A 19,285-nucleotide genomic window follows, 5' to 3' on the forward strand; every position below is an offset into this window, starting at 1 on the left:
CAAGTCAGTCTTTATTCTGCGTTGAGGTGTTCACTCATAGAATCAGAATTGATTCCTATTTGCATTTTCTTTGCAGCACTTTGTGTCCTTATGGCATATGGTGGCAATTTGTGTCTGTTTCCTACACAGGAAGCTTCTAACCAATTATCTCCCCCGGCATGCTGTGTGTGTTTGTGTGTGTGTTCATATCTTAGAGAGACAGTTAAGGCAGTCCGTTAACTAAAACCACAGCGTCTGCCTGTTTCTGCATCCTCTGCTTTCCCCACTTACTGACAATAGAAACATCTGGCTTTAGATGTTCCTGTCTTTAAGGCCCTGGGGTGTTGTTGCCTTATTCAGTCTGTCTCTTCCACTTTTCAAGCTTGATAAAATTATCTTGGAAGTAAGATGGATGTAATATTCTATCACTAACAATGCAGTAACGAAAACAAAGTCTGTGTACTTGATAAATAAAAAGTGAGAAAATGAGCGATGCTTTCCTGAGGCAATCCTCTGTCATTTTAAGCCCCAAGATCCTTTCAGTGATGACTTCTAACAACGTATGAATGACAGATTGCTGTGGATGCGGTCTGAATGTATTGTCCTATTGCTTGGTAGACCAAGACCTCCACATTAGGATTCTCCTCCCAAACAAGAAGTGTTTCCATGGGAACTAGCAGCAAAGACCGGCCAACCGGGGGCTGCTGGCACAGTTGGCCGAGGCCTTCAGCGACCAATGAAAAGAACGGGATTCTCTGCGGCTATTCCAGCGGCAGGATGCTCCCTGAAACACAAGAGGAGAATGAATGAATGAATAAAAAATGAGTTTTCCATCCATCTTTCAAGAAAACTTAAAGTTGTCCTTACTTGTAGGCCTCAGTCTCAAGGCTCGGCTGAAGTATCTGGGCAGCAGTTTGCCCTCTGCATCGCCTGGAGTCAGCAACACACTGTTCTCTGACCAGAAGAACTCAATACCATCTATATAGTCAGATACACACAGGTGTGAGAGAGTTGCTTGCACACACACACACACAGTATTGAGTGTGTTGGTTAGCATTAGTCATCATTAGCAGCTGGTCTTACCGGCGAGAGCTTTGGGGACATCAATAAATATGGCCAGGTCACAGTCTCTCCTCATGCCTGGTGGAAAACAGGCAAAGGATTGATTTACCTAAATGTTCACACACACACACATACACACACACACACACACGCAGAGCTTACCGCTGATGACGCCGTCCTCCCCTGGCAGGCCTGCAGCCAGGTGGATGTGTGTCCTCTTCATGCGGCTGAGGCCTTGCTGCTGGATGGAGCTCCAGCTGCGGAGGTAGGAGCCGTGAACCGCCTCACCAGGACAGCCTGGAGAACCTGCCAGGACCGGCTTCAGCTCCAGATCCGTTACCTGAAGACAACAACAACAACAATAACAACACATTTAGAGTGGGGGGTATGCTTCATGATGAAGTGCTCCTCATAAACTCCTATGACTGTGTTGGGTCATTCATGTGCTCTCAACTCCAATAACAGGATTTCCCACAGCAATTGAAGGCAGCATGAGCCCAGATAAGTGATTATTTTCCTCCTTCCTGGTCAAGAACATCTGCCTGGGATGACAATTTTGGCGCTTAATTAGTTCAGGAGATCTGGTAGCGCAGAACGACTACAAGCAGCTTTTTAAAGAAACAGTTCCAGAACACTTCATGCTTACTTTACTGCATTGCAAGTTGTTTTTCCCTTTCAAATTGATTGACAGAGCTATTTGACACAAGAGCAGACTGTAAATGTCAGCTGAACATGAGATTTAAATTGCTATTTTGAACTTGTAAATGGTTTGATTACATTTGTTTGCACCCAATGGAGCAAAATGGAGCTGTGTTTTGAGTTGTGGTGGGATCTGAAAGTCGCAAAGTTTATTTTCCATCTGCAAATCCTGACCTTTAAGGATCTAAATGTATAGACACATAATAGATGTGTAAACTCTCTCTCGCTCTCTCTCTCATTGTTGGGGTTTGGTTCTATATCCTTGCCAGAGATGAACAGACGCAACACTCCCTCAAATGAAAACTCATCTCTTATTGTAGGATTAAAAATGTGACTTCTCAGTCGAGACATTTATCAGACAGCAATTCTCCCCGCATGGAAACTAATGATGAGAGTCGGTCCACTCTAGGGAGAGGAAACCTTTTCTATCCAATCAAAGGCAATTTCTTTGTAAATTGAATAAACATGCAATGCTGAATGCAGAGTAAACCCGGGGAGATAACAAATCCTGGCATATGCACAGTGCATCAGTGGCCAGAGTGCTGTGGAAATCAAATATCCTCCCTCAATTCTCTTTGCAGACGTCAGCATGTGTCTCTGCAGAAATACCTGAGACTCATCTGAGATCTCCTGCTCCACCTACCTGTACCGAATGGCCCTGATTGGCTCGAATCTGCAGACGGCCGTCCTCCGGGTGGGGGCGGAGCTTGAAGCGCCGCTTGTCATTGGTGGCGACGACTCTCTCCACGTCCTCCAATGAGTAGGAGCGGAACTGCGGGTGAGCCAGGAGGTCCTCCACAAACAGGAAGCCATCTGTGGATGAGAGTTGTCATGGTTACGGTCACATTCCATCAGCTAAGCAGCTTCATATCAGACTGATGTAACATATGATTCATTTGCTGGATTGTAAAACAACTATCCAGGCACAATCTGGCGTGAAGATAACCTTTGACCCCTGGGGCCACAGTCACAGAACTAATAATAAGAATACCAATGTACAGTAGGGTTAAAGGTCAGGTCACAGGGTCATGTAAATATTTAGTAAGACCCAAAAAAGTAAACGGGTACCAAATTATCACATCTATTTTTAGACATTTATTCCTGAATTTATATTTTATTAATAAAGTGCTATCTTATCTTATCGGTAACTTCAACTATGGCTCCTAAACCAAATGGCTCAAATGTCTCATTAACTATGTAGGTATTAAATTGAAAAAACAAAACCATCTTAGACCCACGCTTGCCATCAAAATAGTGTCAGAAGCAGTAGCAGCAATACAAAGTGATCTTGGTGTTTACCTAGACCAGTTTGTGAGCGTCTCACCTGCACTCATTTGAAGAGCCATCTGGTTGGCTCCATGGCGCAGAGCGTAGGACATGGACTTTGACAGGCGGACATCTCTGTCCTGGTAGAGGAGGCACAACTCATAACAGACACACTCAGCTCTAACTGTCTGTACCACTGGTCAGAATACACCCCCCCAACCTTGGTCAGACAGAGTTTTCTGTCAAATATAACAATGTAGGAACGATACTCATACATCCTCTGTCTAAATCAAGTGTGATTCTGTCTCAATCACATACTTATCCAATCTATATTCAGCAACATGTTAAGACATGTTTCAGAGCTGGATTATATAAATAACTTATTTTTGACTAAAATGTCAGATGGGACCTTATTATTCCAAGGTCATGATGTGACATCAGGATGAGGTAAATGTACCACAGCAGTTCCACTTTCATTTCTCAGTTTGACAACAGCATTTAAATTGCAAAAACACACAAACAATTGATATGATAAAAACATAAAAACAACTATAGATACAACACAGATTTGATATTTTCTCTACAACATTGTATGTCCAGCTGTTGGCTGTAGAGCCACTTACAGAATGAAAACAATACAGGGGGTGCATTATTTTTAAGATATCAAAGGTGATATCTTTTATTAAGGGAAAATAGAAGGTAAAGGGGGGAGGAGATGTCAGAGTGGGGTGGGGTGTGTGTGGGGACAGCGGGAGCAGCAACTCTGTCATATCACAAATGGAAAATCTTAGAGCAGAAATACTTAAAAAGTTCATAATCTGGCATCAGAAGAGAAAAGTAAGAGGAAAGAGGGGAAAAGCAAAGGGACACAGTGAGTTCCACTTTGCTGAGTTCCACTTTTCTTTTTTTAGCAAGGTGTGTCTATGGTCCATGTTAGCTTAATTTTCAGAAGCTACACATCTTCACAAGATGAACAAAGTTGTGTGGTGCAGTACTACAACTACAGCTATTACTAATACTACTACAGCTACTAGTATTAGTAAATAATTACAATTACTCTTGTTGCTGTAACTGAGTAGCTTTTTTTGTATGTAATGCTTTTATATATAATTAATAATAATGTAATGTACGTATTTTCGGTAATCAGCAATTTTACTTGTACTTATTTATGTTTGACTGAAGTATTTTACTTTGTTGTATTTGATAACACATTCGTTACGGAGTACAGATGTTGTAGTTTAGTTTCTGCATAAGCATCAGAGACATCTGACCAGTCAGCCATGAAGAGAAGAGTAATCTGGTTTGATTTTGTAACGTCTTTTTCCAATTAATTATTTTTAGGCCCTTGACTACACCAGACTACGGAAGAGGATTAGGGCCACATGTGAAAAATTTATTTGAGTTCTGAGTTTAAAGTCAGAATTCTGACTTTAATCTCAGAATTCTGACTTTTTTCTCAGAAGTCAGAATTCTGACTTTAATGTCAGAATTCTGAGATTAAAGTCAGAATTCTGACTTTTTTCCCAGAATTCTGACTTTATTCTCTTTATTCTTAATCTCAGAATTCTGAGTTTAAACTCAGAACTCAAATAAATTTTTCACGTGGCCCTAATCCTCTTCCGTACCAGACCCAAGAGTTAACATCGCCTGCTTTTATAAACCACTGACAGAGGAGTCAGAAGTAAGAAGTAAACACACAATATCACTCTTTATGAACGTACAGTTTCTCACCTCTCCACCACGATTTCCTCTCCTTCCTCTCCCTCCTCCTCTCCCTCCTCCTCCTCCTCTTCCTCCTCCTCTTCTTCTGTCACTGTCCATTCCAAGGCAGCTCATTCAGTCAGTCCATGGCATGGATCTGTGCTTTGAATTTATAGCTGTTGTAGAGCTCTATATCTTGCACCAAACAGTGTTTTCTATGTAGCAGTCGACACTTAATAGCTCAAACCCATTGCAAAAGATCACTTTTGATATTCAAAACTGTCACGCTATCTACAAACAGACGAATACGGCCAATAATAAAATATCTTACTTGTCAACAACCTCCTTGGTCGACAAACGTGCAAGCTCCACTTCCTGTTTATTCGAGCTTCCCGCCAGTAGGTGGCGCTGTGGTGGCTCGCGCTGAGGAAACCTCGCCACCACAGAGGAAGCTGCATTTTCTCCTGGAAACAGCAGACAGCAGCTGCAGGTAAGAAATATTCCTGAACATGAGAAAATGTGTTGTGTCACAGACGATAAGTTACAACTCACCCCGATAAACCTAATCATGAAAGTGTAGAGCAGGCGACATTGTAATTTTATAGAGGGAGTGAGATAACTTAGCTAGTTAATGTGTTAGCATACATGGGCTTGACAGACAGGCAGCTAACGTTAGCTGTTTTGTTGGACAGCCTCGACCACTAGAAACCTGTTTTCTATAATGCATGGCTTACTTGGATTTTGCTATTTTTTCTCTCATCTGGACGCCTTCGCTGTCTTCTAGTGAGAGACTGGGACAAGGGCCTACGTCACCATGGCAACGTATAGGAGGACAACATTTTGAAGACACGTGACGGGCAGCTGTCAATCAAACATCTTTCAGAGAGAGAGAGAGACCCTACCTGTCCTTCAGTGAGTGTCCTGCTTAATTAAAGTATTCGTGCTGTTCCTATCAGTCTAACATTCTCTCTTAAGTTCAGTTTGTTAAGCTGTGTAAACTGTGTTATTGTACTCCCAAAGCTGTAGTGACATATCACAATGACAGCAGCATTGTCTCTTTATCTCTTTGTCTCTTTTTTTCTCTCTGTTTCTGTCTCTCTCTGTCCCAGGTCATGGAGTTCCCCCAGCATTCTCAGCAGTTGTTGTCAGCTCTGCGTTCCCAGCGCCAGAGGGGCTTCCTGTGCGACTGTACCGTCCAGGTGGGCTCATCACGTTTCCTGGCTCACCGGGCCGTCCTGGCCTCCTGCTCGCCTTTCTTCCACATGTTCTACTCCGACTCTCCGGGGGGCGCCGGCGGAAACGGTTCCGGCAGCTCCGTCACGCTGGACGGCGACATCGTCACGGCAGCCGCCTTCGGCTTGCTGTTGGACTTTGTGTATGAGGGCGTACTGCAGCTGGAGGCCCCTCTGCCAGTGGAGGACATATTGGCGGCAGCCAGCTTCCTGCACATGAACGAGGTGGTGCGAGTGTGCAAGAGGCGGCTGCAGAGACAAGGGCCTCTGGCTGAAGCGGACAGCACTCGTTCTGAAGAGAGCGCCGGAGCGAGGAATGTGACAGAGATGGGGATGGGGAGGGCGAGGGGGGGCGATGTTGTGCCCGTGGCGGAGCCGCTTTCATCAGTATCCATAGCGGCAGTGCGGAGTCAGTCGGACTCTGTGAAGTCAGAGAGGAGGGTCGGTCCCGGGTCGCCACAGGCACGAGCGCAGACCCCTCTGAGCCCCGACCTAGCCGATACCACCCAGCCAGGCATGGACGCCCCTCCTCTGCCCCCGGGGGGAGAGCTGGTGCAGGGGCTCGCCGCAGGACTGTCTGCCCCTGCCTCTGGAGGTCAAGCCAGGCTGGGGCCTGGGGGTCAGGGAGAGGGCCCGGCCCTCTGCAGCCCCTGCAGCACCACTGAGACATACAGGTACGGGACTGTTATGGATTTCAAGACTGTTCTAACTAGGGAAGCTCAGGTCATTTGGCCATCAACAGCTATTCACTCTAAATACTCCAAAGCAGAATAGAGGCCAAAAGTGTGTGTGTGTCTGTAGAGTATTTTTTAACTCAAACCCAGCAAAGTGAGAAATTCAGCAGTTCGTATCGTTTGTTAGCCTGGACACAGTGTGTTACAGTGCAAGTGAAAAAAAAAGTTTATCACATTCACTGCCATCTGTCCATGCTACATAATAGTACTGCATAATAAGTACTGTATCATTTTTGTTATAATTCCACTTCAAATTGAAATTTGATATTGGCTGATCTTTAGAGCAAAAAAATCAGTAGGGGTTAAAAAAAATTGCCGTACCCTCATTTTAACCCTGTTCTACTGTATATGCCATGTTGTTTCTCCTTATACTGATGAACAATTTGGACTTTTTTCTATGATTAGTTGTTACGGAGTCACCAGATCACATCCCCCTTCTTTTTCTCTCATTCTCCAGCCTCAGCAGTAACCAGCAGCCCTCCTCCTCTTCTTCTTCTTCCTCCCTGGTGCCAGTGAGTCAGGCCGGTTGTCGGTCAGTGGTCGCCTCGAACTCCAGCCTGCCCCCTAGCCCCCACCAGGAAGTCCCCCGACTGCCCCGGGACGACGACTCCATTAGGATACCCTCAGACAGCGACCACAGACGCACACTGGGCGCAGGGCAACAGATGCTCATGTTAATCCACGCACAATCACTGCCCTCGCGCTTGGAGGTGAACCCAACGCACTCGCCGGCTCAGCGTACACGCCCCCAGATCCAAATCCACAACCCTATATCGCTCCAACACCAAAACCCGGACTTCCACCCGACTCCCCAGGCCCAAACCCTTACAAGACCCAAGTGGGAGACGGGAGCGTCGCGCAGATCTGACCCCCTTCTGGGCAGAGTGAGGATGGAGGGGGTGGAGAGCGATGGAGAGAACGTGAAAGTAAAGGTGGAGGCCATCGTGATATCTGACGAAGAGCTGGAGGAGGAGAAGGAGAGAGAGGGAGAACCGGTGATGGAAGTAGACGACGAGTTTGACGACGACATCCAGCAGGAGGAGCTGAACAGCCCCCAGTATCTCCCCTCCCACCCGCAGGGCCTCTTACAAATGGCCTCCCAATCCAACGAGTCTTACTCCTTCCCTCTCTCGCCTTCCTCCTCGTCCTCCGGTGCCGGGCCTTCCTCCCAGGACCCCTCCTCCTTCGCCACCTCCCTCTTCCCTCCGTCCGCGGCCCAGCAGCATTCCACCCCCCCCGCGTACTTCCAGGACTTCCAGGACCCCATGGGGAATTTTGTGGAAGATGTCCCGACGTGCGGCGTGTGTGGAAAGACTTTCTCGTGCACGTACACGCTGAGGCGCCACGCCATCGTGCACACGCGGGAACGCCCGTACGAGTGCCGCTACTGCTACCGGAGCTACACGCAGTCGGGCGACCTGTATCGCCACATCCGCAAAGCCCACGACCACAGCCTGCCGGCCAAACGCAGCAAGGCCGACCTGGAGCCCCCACTGCCGCCACAACCACCACCACCACCACCTCTCAGCTAACACCACACATCTGTATTTCTATACTTGTGAGGACCTTCACTGACTACATTCACTCCCTAATTCTAACCTTTACTCTCTTCACGCCATGCCTAACTTTAACCATTACCTAATCATAAATCTTACCATAACTTAACCCAAGTCCTCCAAATTGATCACTTTGGAGCAATTTCTATATACTGACGAACTTTTGATTTTGATTTGTGGTGGCTTGTGCCGATATTGTCGCGGTGCACCACAAATAAACATAAGACATGGAAAACCAGCGTGCTGCCATTTAGTTTGGACAAAAGGAAACAGGCTTTCACCTCTGACCTATGACTAGTTCCTGTTTACTACCCCGCCCCCTTGTTTGACGGACAGCCTGCAGCACCTCCTACATATCGTAATGTTCTGAAAAACTAGGTTCAGGGCTTTCGGAAGTTCGTTTCGGGCGGTTCTCAGAAGCACTTCTGACTGAGCATATCCAAGCCTTAACTCTAAACTAGCCCCTTAAAGTAGGGAGGACCAGCAAAATGTCCTCACTTTGGAGGATATTGCTAATTTTTCTATCCTTGTGAGGACATTTGTTCCTCATAAGCATAGAAATGCAAGAACACACACCAGCTAGCCCATTTCTATCTTTAGTTTTTTCCCCAATTTACAACAGGGAATGACTTCTCACTCAATAGCCAATTGCCTTTCAGCTTCGTCTTTTGTTCTTCATGAATATGTACGGCTAACAAAATGGTCACAGCTTGAATGGCTGTAAGAAGTTTCTGATGAAGTTTACGTCTTGATTGAAGAAACCATATCTGAAAAGGTAGTGTGGAAGAGCTGTAACTACCCATAGTGTTTGCTGTACTGAATCAGAACATCAAAGAGAAGGAAAAGCTATTGTGTTTTGAATTAGATTGATGAACTACAGTATTTTTAAGTTGGACGGCCTTGTATTTCTACTGCCTTTTCAATGTTTTATCTACTCCACTTGCCTATGACTTTGTGCCAACAAGATTAACTGTAAATGTAGTAACTGTAAATTGTACTGTCAGTATGTATTTTAAGGATGAATCCGTTCAGAGCAGTTCACTTGGCAGAAAACTCCCAAACACATGCACAAACTGTGGGTGCATCTCAAAGTTCCAAAAATCAGTCCTCCTCTCCTCCACTACGTCTTTCTTTTCCTCCGTGACCCAGAAATTAATGTTGGTTCAAGCAATATGGTGGACTGATTTTTGGAACTTTGAGAAGCGCCCTTCTTTCCCTCCACTCAATTGCTCCAAATGACTTACTGGTAGGAGAGGAGTGGTAGTGAGGGAGAGAAGGAGGAGTGACAAGGTTTTGGGATGCACCCTTCATGTGTTGGACTTTCGTTATTGCCCAAGACACTTCCTGTACATGGATCCCTTCCTCTCCGTAGCCTGTTTCTCTCCTATGTGAACAGAAGAATATTTGAGCACACTTTTGTGAGTGGACACTTGTTGTCTGTTGTGCTAACAATAAGGCACACATACAGTAAATCTGCCGTCTCTGCAAATGTTTCAATGTGTCCTGGAAAGATTGTGTTTTCCACTTTGGAAGTTGTTGTTCTGCAACAAATAAAAAAGGAGAAGTGTTACCATACAAAAACCCAAGATTGTTACACTGGACGCTCTCCAAACATTCAGAGGGAACTCTGGTAGCCAGTGTGTAAAAATGAAATGTTACCTTCATTGCTGTGAATAAACATTGTTCAATAGAGACAGTTGTTCAATATTTTTCATTTTTCTTTATTTAACTACAAAAGAACGTATAGTACAAAAATATAAACATATGCCCCTTGTGTATGGCTCTGTCTGTAACAGTAACACACACACTCAAAGGAAGGTTCTGGTGCCTTTTCACTTCTTGTGGCAATGACCTGCACATTCACACAGTACTCATGCTGAGGTGAGGCCAGCTTGTCCTGAGTCTCTCCTCAGTCTGGTGCCACAGAAGTTGTGTGTTCCAATTAATCTTCTACCGGCCCGTGGATCTGTGAACAGACAAAACATAAGAGTCCACAAAATCTAGCCGCCTCTGCGTCCGAGCATTTCCAGCCTAATATACCACACAATATATGAAGTGGCAGAACAGAATTTGATTGTGAACCTAGAATTCTATTTTGAACCAAATCACGCACTAATCAAACTGTTACTAATACTAACTACGTTCATTTAATACACTGGAACTACTAGTACCATTCAGACCTGGGTTGTATTAGCAGGTGGCTCTATTTGCCAAAGATTGACTGATACAAGGTAACAGCAAGTTTTTTTTAAGACCTTTTTCAGACAATTTAAGACCAATTCTGTAACTGAAATAAATGTATAGATGAAAAACAAAATGTAGACCTATCAGAATATAGGTTTGCTTGACTTTCTCAAGGAATCATTGCATTTTTGACATGACATCTAAAACTGCATTTAAGACTTCAAATTATATATTTGATGATATTCAACACCCTTTAAAGACTTTTAAGTTTATATAATTTGTATAAGACATTTTGAGACTTTTTCAAGTCCCTGTGATATTGGCTGGCCCAATAAATGATTTAGCTTGTGCCCAGGTATGACAAAGCTAAGTAATAATATAAACAGGCATTTCAATTAATTAGTGACACAGGCTTGCTTCCTCTTAAGTCAGCTGTAAGAGCACTCACCGCCTCGGCCAGCTCAGGCCAGTCCATCGCCATGACAACCGGGTCGTCAGAGTTGGGAGGCGTCTCCAAGTTCCAGTAGGTCAGCTTGTCAAACACCGAGGACACTCTCACTGTCCTGTCCTGGACACACACACACACACACACACGTAATTCAGTGTCTACATGACCCCGTTTGGTCCTGACTGGACTCCAAGCCTAGGGGTTTTGGGACCAGACTGCAGGTCAGCACAGATAGTTTTGTGGTGTGACAGGAGACATTGGCGGTGTTTACCTCCTGGTCGGAGCCGGTCTTGTTGACCTCCTTCAGCACCAGGCCGGTGTAGCCCTGGGGGCAGCTGAGCTCCTGCCCCCGCAACCCACGACCCCGGAATGACACCGTCTTCTCTGTAATGGGACACACACACAGGAATAGCCAGTACGTTAGAAAAATCCAGTGTGGGAGAATGTGTTCCCCAAGTAAATTACTGTGGGATAAAAAGTAAGTGTGACATACTTCATTCATTCCATGTGCTGTGATTGCTTCTAAGTCCGAGTCTTTTTGCTTTCCTGAATCCTTTTCAGCAAATTGCAGATTGTTGTAAGATGACAAAATAACTTATCCCTGCCCTGGAATACCTTTGGTCTTGGTACAACAAATACCCATCCTGAACTGAGATTTCTGTGTGAACAAAAGCTCAGGTAATATTGGCACAAAATATCTTGATAACTGTTGGTTCAAACAGCTAGACACCAGTCTCCATTTACCTCTGACACAAGTTCCAAATGTGGACAGCAGTACCCTTTTCAGTGGTTACATGATAAGCAGCATTAATGGCACAAAAGGAATGCCAGTGGAAGTTGGTCATGTTGAAATGTATCCTTGCTTTGTATGTGCTTTTGAAGCAGGGTACAGAGATGGCTTTTGTGAACATAAAGATTGATGGACTTAAAGATGAAAACTGCTTCTAGAAATGAGCCACGTCAGGTGAACATTTGTGTGGGTGGGTGTACTTTTTTGGGTGTCATCTCCAATATGACACCAACTGATGATCCTCCGGCTGAACAACCAAACAACACCAAATTGGTCCAATAAATTATGTTCTTGTGGTAGCGAGGCAGCAGACTTTGAAGGCCCTGTGGTCTTCCGGCCTCAACACTAATAGGTGAGTGTTGTTTCAGAAGGAGATACATTCGTCTGCAATATCAAACATATTCTGACTGTACCATGTTTGCGGTCTTTGGTGGTAGCGGTGAAGTACTGCGAGACCTGGGCTGGCCCGTTGTGTTCGACCTCACAGGGCAGCAGGTGGACCGGGGCTCGCTCTGCCTGTCCTGCCACCGACAGCTGCACATGAGTCACACTGCTGTTACAAGACATCCTGCAGCCAGAAGACAAGAGGGGAGAAAACATGCTATTTAAAATGGACTTTTCTTTATGTAGCCGCAGTGAATTCACCAAAACTTTGTAATTTCATTTTTCCATATATACTTTAAAGTACTTAACTTAGTCTATGTTGGGGGATTTACTCAAATGGTACAGTCCCCGCTTATGAGTATGGCCTATATGTATCAACCCTACAAATCAGCTCTATCATTCAGATTAGAGTAAATAAAGCAGTCAGGAGGCGTGGCTGCTGATCTGTCATCTGCACCCCTGCTCAGACAGGCTTGTGCCATGTCAGAAGGGAGCAAAGGAGGGGGTAGCTGATGAAAAACCTACAGATAACAGTTTTTAGGGAAAATTGGGGTAAAACAACACGCGCAACAAGCCCACCAATTACCCACAGACAGGATATAGATATCTAGTTGTCATTTTACATCCCTTCATTACATGTTCGTCGTGATTCAAGACATGCTCTCTTTCTCTTCTCTTTCTTTCGACAATATAAAAAAGGAGAGTGAGAGAGTAGCTTGAATATGGGCTAGCAGTCGCACAAGCTCTACAAAACGCCACACCTTTCGCTAAAACAAACAACATACCGCTCTATAAATAGTGTCATGCTTGCAAGATTTTGTTTCTGTCTTTAACCATTATTAACAATGTCTGCAAATGACTGAAATACTGAATTGAGCAGGTTTTTCCCATCATTACCTTTCAGAGTCTTCCAACCTTCATGTGTGTATATTTTCCACCTTTTCCGGTCAGTGTCAGTCGCTGCGTGTGATTGGTCGAGCGCGTCTTCTTCTACGCTGGAAGACATTTTGGCGGGTGTTTTCCGTTCCGTTGGACCGAGCCGCCCCCTACCGGTCTGTATGCGATATGGCTCCTCAATAGAGATTTTTTTTTTCCTCTCATTTCTCGTTTTTTCGAGTTACTGTTTGTTTTTGTTTGTTTTGTTTGTTTGTTTTTTTACTTTTTTTAAAACTTTTTTTTTACAGGCCATTATCGACTATTTAGAAACTAATCATCACATGAGTGGATACATTGCCACTCCATGTTAAGTTCCAGCTCTCAAAGATAGCGACGTGGTAACACTTTTAAACATGTAGCATATTTTTACCATGAAAAGAAAACAAGTAAAGGTTAAAGTGTAAGTGACTTTTGTGCGTGTGGACTACTGTAGATCAATCCATTAACTGTTTAAACACTTCTTCAACAGTCACTTATCTAGCATATCAGGATGAATAATCTTGGTTCACTCAGAAGTAGGAACATACTATAGTAGAACACACACAATAGAACACAGTAGTCAAAACATACTCCACACCAGAGTATGAATGACAAGTATGGGAAAAAAGTATGGATTACAGAATAATCAGGGAGTGCAAAATAACAGCTGTGGGATTTGAGGCAAAGAAAGAATAAGTGAGTTGCTGCCAATTACAGATTGTTATAGAAGTCAATTTACCAACTTGCTTCAGCACTGTTGTCAGTGTCCAGTCCCCTACACTCTGTTCCACTTGGCAGCAGCAGCTTTCATCATGTGGGATGGACTAAACCCTGGCCAATAACAGTTTGTGGGGGTTGGGTGGGGGGTTCTTTATAGCGTTTCATCAAGATAGTATTAAGATGTGAACCAAGAGGCTTCAGAGAAAGGGGAAGTGCAACAGCTGATTTCCTCACAGCTCTTCGTTGGTCAAAAGACATCAAAAGTGAGTTTTTTTTTTATAGTTACACAGATAATTGTTATACTTTTAAATATTTTATTACATTCATTATGTCTAGGAGATAGTGAGATTGTCTGGCTGAATTGTGTCTTGTCTCAGCAGTTTATTTGCAACTTATTATTGTGTAATATTGTTTGGAAGTAAACCCACATAAATCCTAATAATCCCAGTTACTCCAGGAATCAAAATGGGTTGCAAGCTTGTTGCTGTAATAAGACTGGGTCATAGGCCAGAACATTAAGTTTTGATTTGGATCTTGAGTTGAAAACATTTCAGAATCCCTATACTTTCTATTTGGTCAGCACAACTCTTTTTCTTCAAACTGACATTTTACAGGCTCATTTATTGTTGAGTGAGTTTCAAGATCCTTGAATTTTGTAAAAACTGTTTAAATTTAAAGTTACTGTACATCAGTGAGAAAAACAATCATTGTTCTCTTCAATCATGAAAAACACTTTTATTCTATAATATACTTTTAACTGGACAGCAGTGATATGCAGCATTAGTTCAGCAGCTCCACTGCACATTTCACAATGTGTTAAAACGACCTCATACAAAATTCACCCTCTAGAGATCACCCAGTTCCCTGAGTCATCTGATGTGATGCATTCTGCTTGTGACTGAGATTGGACTCACTGGTTTCACGGCTCTCAGCGCTATCAATGTGATGGCTTGTGTCTTGGATTTGGACCATCCTAAAACACATAGACTCTGTATCTATTTTCTGTGTTCAGAAAATGTACAGAAATTTAAGGATAGTATTTATTTATTTTTTTTACAGGAAAATGTCATGTGGACCGGATAACTTTCCCCAGGACATTCAGGACATTTAGATCTCCTAGACTGTGGAACGACCTGCCAGAGAAACCTAGACCAGCAAAGTCAGTATATGATCTTTTAAATCACTAAAACTCACCTTTACATACTTGCTTTTATTGTTTTTAATGTGTTTTCTAGCCTATTTATTTTTGTATGTTGTTTCTGTTCCCCCCCTTTAGTGAATACATGCGTTGCTTTCATTTAACTGAGATATATACAAATATGCCTTGGTTTCATGATTCTTCAATAAACTTAACTGTTTTTAGAGAAGTGCGATGAACTTCACTGGTTACTGATTATTATTTGCTGTTTAGACTTTATGGATCGAGGAAGTGAGAAGCCGGTGTACCACGGTGATGAAGAGTCACTGCTGAAATGGGTCGTCCTGATTGGTCGGATGCTGGTGAGGTTCCAGGACGGCGTTGCCATGACGATGTCGCACACCCGTCAGAGGCTGTTGCAGGGGTTCGCTGTGTTCTGCACTGTCTTCCTGCTCCTCTGGACCGCCACCTTCCTGTATGGGAGCTTCTACTACTCTTACATGCCCAAGGCGGCGTACTCCACACCTGTGCACTATTACTACAGGTGTGTACATCATCTCTCTCTCTTTCTATCACTCTCTCTCTCACACACACACACACACACACACAGAGACTCTTGCTCCTCAGTGTAGATTGTGTTTTGTCTTCAGGACAGACTGCGAGTCCTCAGCCTCCTTTCTGTGCTCTTATCCCACGGCGAACATCTCTCTGGTCAGGAACAACAAGAACCAGGTATCTGTCTATCTATCTATCTGTCTATCTATCTATCTATCTATCTATCCATCCATCTATCTATCTATCTATCCGTTTGTGTTTCAGGTGCTGACATTTGGCCAGGCCTATCAGATCTCTCTGGAGCTGGAGATGCCCGATTCCCCGGCCAATCAGCAGCAAGGGATGTTCATGATCAGGATGACCTGTTACTCCAGGGAAGGGAGGGAGGTCGGCTCCTCTGCCCGCATCGTGAGTTGGTCAACCCCCCCGCCCCCTCGCCGTGTTGCGTTGACATTTGTTTTGATGTGCACACGGACATGCAGCATTCCTAGGTAGCCCAAATCAAATCATGCTTCATTCACTAATGTCTGCCACCTCCTGTGAGTCACTGTTGCTGTTGCTCTCTGTCTCTCAGGCAAGACAGCTGCTCTCCACCTCCAGCTCTCGCTTTGTGAGTACAGCGCTGACGCACCATAACCCGTAATCACACAACCTGGTCACAGACAGATTAAAGACTGCTTATGTGCGCTGTGGAGCTCCACTGCCATCTCTAATACCCAGGAGGTCATCTCACTGGGCGGCTGAGTGGGACGATGGCATGGCCACCTGTATCACTTTGCCATGTAAATCAATTACTAACACTACAGATACACTACCAGTCAAAAGTTTGGACACTCAAATTCTTTATTTTTTTGCTATTTTTCACATTTTAGAATAATCGTAAAGACATCAAAACTATGAAATAACACAAATGGAATTATGCAGTGACCAAAAAAGTGTTAAACAAATCAAAACTATCTTATATTTTAGATTCTTTATAGTAGCTGCCCTTTGCCTTGATGGAAAGGCAAAGGCCTTGGAAAGAAATTCATACATAGGCATCAACTTCACTGTTTATGTTTGTCTAAGAAACAAATTTCAAGCATTTAAACATAAGCCTTTAGATCGGAATGGCTTTAAGAGTGTGAAAAACATAGAACATTCAATCAGGTGTGTCCAAACTTTTGACTGGTAGTGTGAATTTCCAATTAATTCAGTTATACAGAAGGTGAAGCTTCAGCATCCATGACAGTTTCAATCTTTTCCTCTGCTAAACATCCAACATGGCATCACTGAAAACATCATTTGAACCTTCCTCTGTGTACATTTTGCCTCTAAGTTAGTTGTTGTGTGTGAGAGGGATTTTCTACGTTATAAAGAAACCTGGTTAACTGTTTTTATTGATTAGGATCATTTTCACAATAAGGAAATAGCAGGGTTTTGAACTCATGTCAGACCAGATCAATCCATCCCAGAGGAGTCACTGAATCATTTTCAAACAGTAGGTGTGTGTGACTGTGTTGTCCTGTGTTCAGACCATGCTGCGATATCGCTCCGGCCTGCTGAGGACCATAGGAACGCTGCTGTTCCTCCCGGCGTTCCTGACCGGAGCGGCCGAGCAGAAACAGCTGCTGGAGGTGGAGCTCTTCTCCGACTACACAGACGACCCTGTGAGTAGCGAGGCGCTGTGTGAGCGTGTGTGTGTGTGTGTGTGTGAGCGAGTATTTTGTTGAAGTCTTCCTAACCGGCTTTTCTCCATGCACAGTATGCCCCCTCAGTCGGGGCCGTCATTGAGATCATGTCCAACACGGTGCAGATCTATTCATCTCAGCTCTACATTCACGCTCACTTCACTGGCCTAAGGTGAGAATGACCTACACACTCCCTGAAAACATCAAGAAACCGATGTGCACATCATGCTGTATCATGAAACTGATGTGCACAGTTATGCCTCTGAACATGCAGACAATCAGAAAGTCAAATACTTGTGGACTACTGCGACAGAAGAAATACAAACCAGTGTTTTGTTAACATTTGCCATGAACTTTTTAGGTAATGTCTGTGTTATATTAAGCACTAGACACGATTTTACTAGAAAATTCCTCCTGTCTTGTCAGCCTAAATCACAAAGTGCATTCTGGGAAATCAGGTAGGAAATCACTAACTGAAGTAGAAGCAGACGAGGCAGGTTGAGAGCAAGTGGCTTTACCAAAAAGCTAAATTACATCACACAATAACTCCTAGAATGCATTGAACGTCACAGATTGATGATCAGTGTAAGAGTATCTGAGGGTGGATTTTCCCTTTAACATCCTGCCTGTCTCTGTCTCCCTTCATCAGATACTTGCTGTTCAACTTCCCTGTCATGTCGGCGCTGGTGGGCGTGTCCAGTAACTTCATCTTCCTCAGCGTCCTCTCCCTCCTCAGCTACATGAGGCTGCTGCTGAGAGTGGGATGGCGACCAAAGCAGGTGAGAGGAGACACCTATTGGTCAAGTTTAGTAGTAGTAGTAGTAGTAGTAGAGTATGTGTGTATGTGTGTGTGTGTGTGTGTGTGTGTAATATTGGCTAATTCCTCCCAGGTGTTATCAGATGTTGCCTACAGAGGAATCCAAGTTTACACCCTTCTAGATCAGAGATTTTGTCTACTTCTGTTGTTTACAGTACAAAATAGATGGGCTGTCGTCAGAAAGGGAGACGAACATGGACCAAGGCCAGCAAGGGGATGATAGAGATGGTGCTGCAGGTACAACGACACACACACACACACACAGAATTCAAATTAAGTGCATCAACCGCTGTGCCCTGACATGGTAAATGTGTTGGTGTGTCTGACTGCAGAGACAAACTCCTTGGCAGACGCCGCGGCGCTGCTGGATCCGCTTCAAATAACACCCACAAATCTGAGCCGGGAGGGGCTCGACGCAGAACAGACAGGCAGTCGGTCGGGCTGAGATGAATGAGTCGGAGCCAGCCTGAGGCCGTCGGTAAAGGAGAAGAAGAGAGAGTATGGAGATGGGTCCTGAGAGTGATATATAGGTAGATATAGATTTAGCATGGGAGAGGGATACAAGGTTGAAAATGAGTGAGAAAGCACCCAGAGAGCACCGACAAAACATGCTGGGTAATAACCTCATCTGTCATTTATGGGGTTGGCATATTTGAACCTGCATTACTCCAAACTAATCTCCCATTGTCAGTGCTTTTTTTTATTATTACATTGCACTTGTTAAGCCTGATCTGGTGTTCAATTAGGACAAATAGATGCACAGAGCGCTCGTGACCAAAAGGCGGAGCCAGACTCTGACCTGCAGGACTTCCTCTTTTTCTGCCTGTGTTGTTTACCTCGATGTGTCAAGTGTAACTAATGTCCAAAAGCTAGGCTACATGGATGCAAGAATGTGGAGTTGTTTCTCTTACATTTTATGGATATTGTGCTGCAATGCTGGAATGGTATGTTGAAATTGTGTCAACCCAAAGTTCTGTGTTTTGTAAATCAAGAAAAAAGCCAAAAAATGAATGTGTGTCTTAGTACTGAACTGTTGAACTTGAGTTTAAAGGCAAAATGTATATTACATTGCTTAAAATCCACTGCAATGCACATCCTACCCATGTCATTTCATCTGTTTATGCATTTTCTTGTAATAAAACTGTTTAAAAATGTTAAATAGACCTATTTTATCTTTTTAAGACTTTCAGAAATGCTGTCACTTTTGCCACAAATGTATCTGTGGTCTTTCAAAACAGATGAGAATCCACTGTGGGCTGCCAGTTAACACAGGAAGTGAACATTGATCCTTGGTGGGGGAGCACCCTCCTCCAATTCCCACACACCAAAACACCCAGGTGACGCAGGGCAGGCAGGCAAGCGGGTGTCATTCCTGGATATCTCGTGAACCTGTTGTGCTGCTGGCAAGAGTCCAGCAGCGGCCCGTGGATGAAGC

At 44.2% G+C, this 19,285-nt stretch overlaps 4 protein-coding genes and 1 long non-coding RNA gene across 5 annotated transcripts; 3 read left to right on the forward strand and 2 right to left on the reverse strand.

Moving 5' to 3' along the window:
- Positions 1–622: 622 nt before the first annotated feature.
- On the reverse strand, positions 623–4,803 carry LOC139653911 (tRNA 2'-phosphotransferase 1-like). Its single transcript, XM_071530922.1, has 7 exons — positions 4,738–4,803; positions 3,065–3,146; positions 2,384–2,553; positions 1,204–1,381; positions 1,063–1,119; positions 847–957; positions 623–763 (listed from the first exon to the last, which is right to left on the reverse strand). The coding sequence occupies exons 2-7, from the start codon at positions 3,117–3,119 to the stop codon at positions 741–743; spliced, it is 594 nt and encodes a 197-aa protein (XP_071387023.1). The 5' UTR covers positions 3,120–3,146; positions 4,738–4,803; the 3' UTR covers positions 623–740.
- Positions 4,804–5,819: 1,016 nt separating this feature from the next.
- Positions 5,820–8,205, forward strand: LOC139653921 (zinc finger and BTB domain-containing protein 3-like). The gene is made up of 2 exons (XM_071530932.1): positions 5,820–6,613; positions 7,131–8,205. Exons 1-2 carry the CDS (start codon positions 5,820–5,822, stop codon positions 8,203–8,205), a joined length of 1,869 nt encoding a protein of 622 aa, XP_071387033.1.
- A 1,746-nt stretch (positions 8,206–9,951) lies between these two features.
- On the reverse strand, positions 9,952–12,982 carry LOC139653920 (ribonuclease H2 subunit C-like). The gene is made up of 5 exons (XM_071530931.1): positions 12,933–12,982; positions 12,065–12,219; positions 11,133–11,245; positions 10,862–10,981; positions 9,952–10,195 (listed from the first exon to the last, which is right to left on the reverse strand). The coding sequence occupies exons 2-5, from the start codon at positions 12,216–12,218 to the stop codon at positions 10,172–10,174; spliced, it is 411 nt and encodes a 136-aa protein (XP_071387032.1). The 5' UTR covers position 12,219; positions 12,933–12,982; the 3' UTR covers positions 9,952–10,171.
- Positions 12,983–13,858: 876 nt separating this feature from the next.
- Positions 13,859–15,110, forward strand: LOC139653907 (uncharacterized). Its single transcript, XR_011696011.1, has 3 exons — positions 13,859–13,933; positions 14,730–14,829; positions 15,082–15,110. It is a non-coding gene; the product is annotated as an uncharacterized lncRNA (long non-coding RNA).
- A 54-nt stretch (positions 15,111–15,164) lies between these two features.
- LOC139653915 (seipin-like) lies at positions 15,165–18,946 on the forward strand. The gene is made up of 8 exons (XM_071530926.1): positions 15,165–15,352; positions 15,459–15,540; positions 15,628–15,771; positions 16,878–17,012; positions 17,108–17,205; positions 17,683–17,812; positions 18,006–18,087; positions 18,201–18,946. Exons 1-8 carry the CDS (start codon positions 15,165–15,167, stop codon positions 18,293–18,295), a joined length of 954 nt encoding a protein of 317 aa, XP_071387027.1. The 3' UTR covers positions 18,296–18,946.
- The last annotated feature ends 339 nt before the right edge of the window (positions 18,947–19,285 follow it).

The sequence above is a fragment of the Centroberyx affinis genome, unplaced genomic scaffold (genome assembly GCF_046629955.1).
Source record: "Centroberyx affinis isolate AG114_WGS23_722 - 3 ecotype Tasmania unplaced genomic scaffold, CSIRO-AGI_Caff_v1 ptg001999l_1, whole genome shotgun sequence".
NCBI classification, from domain to species: domain Eukaryota; kingdom Metazoa; phylum Chordata; class Actinopteri; order Beryciformes; family Berycidae; genus Centroberyx; species Centroberyx affinis.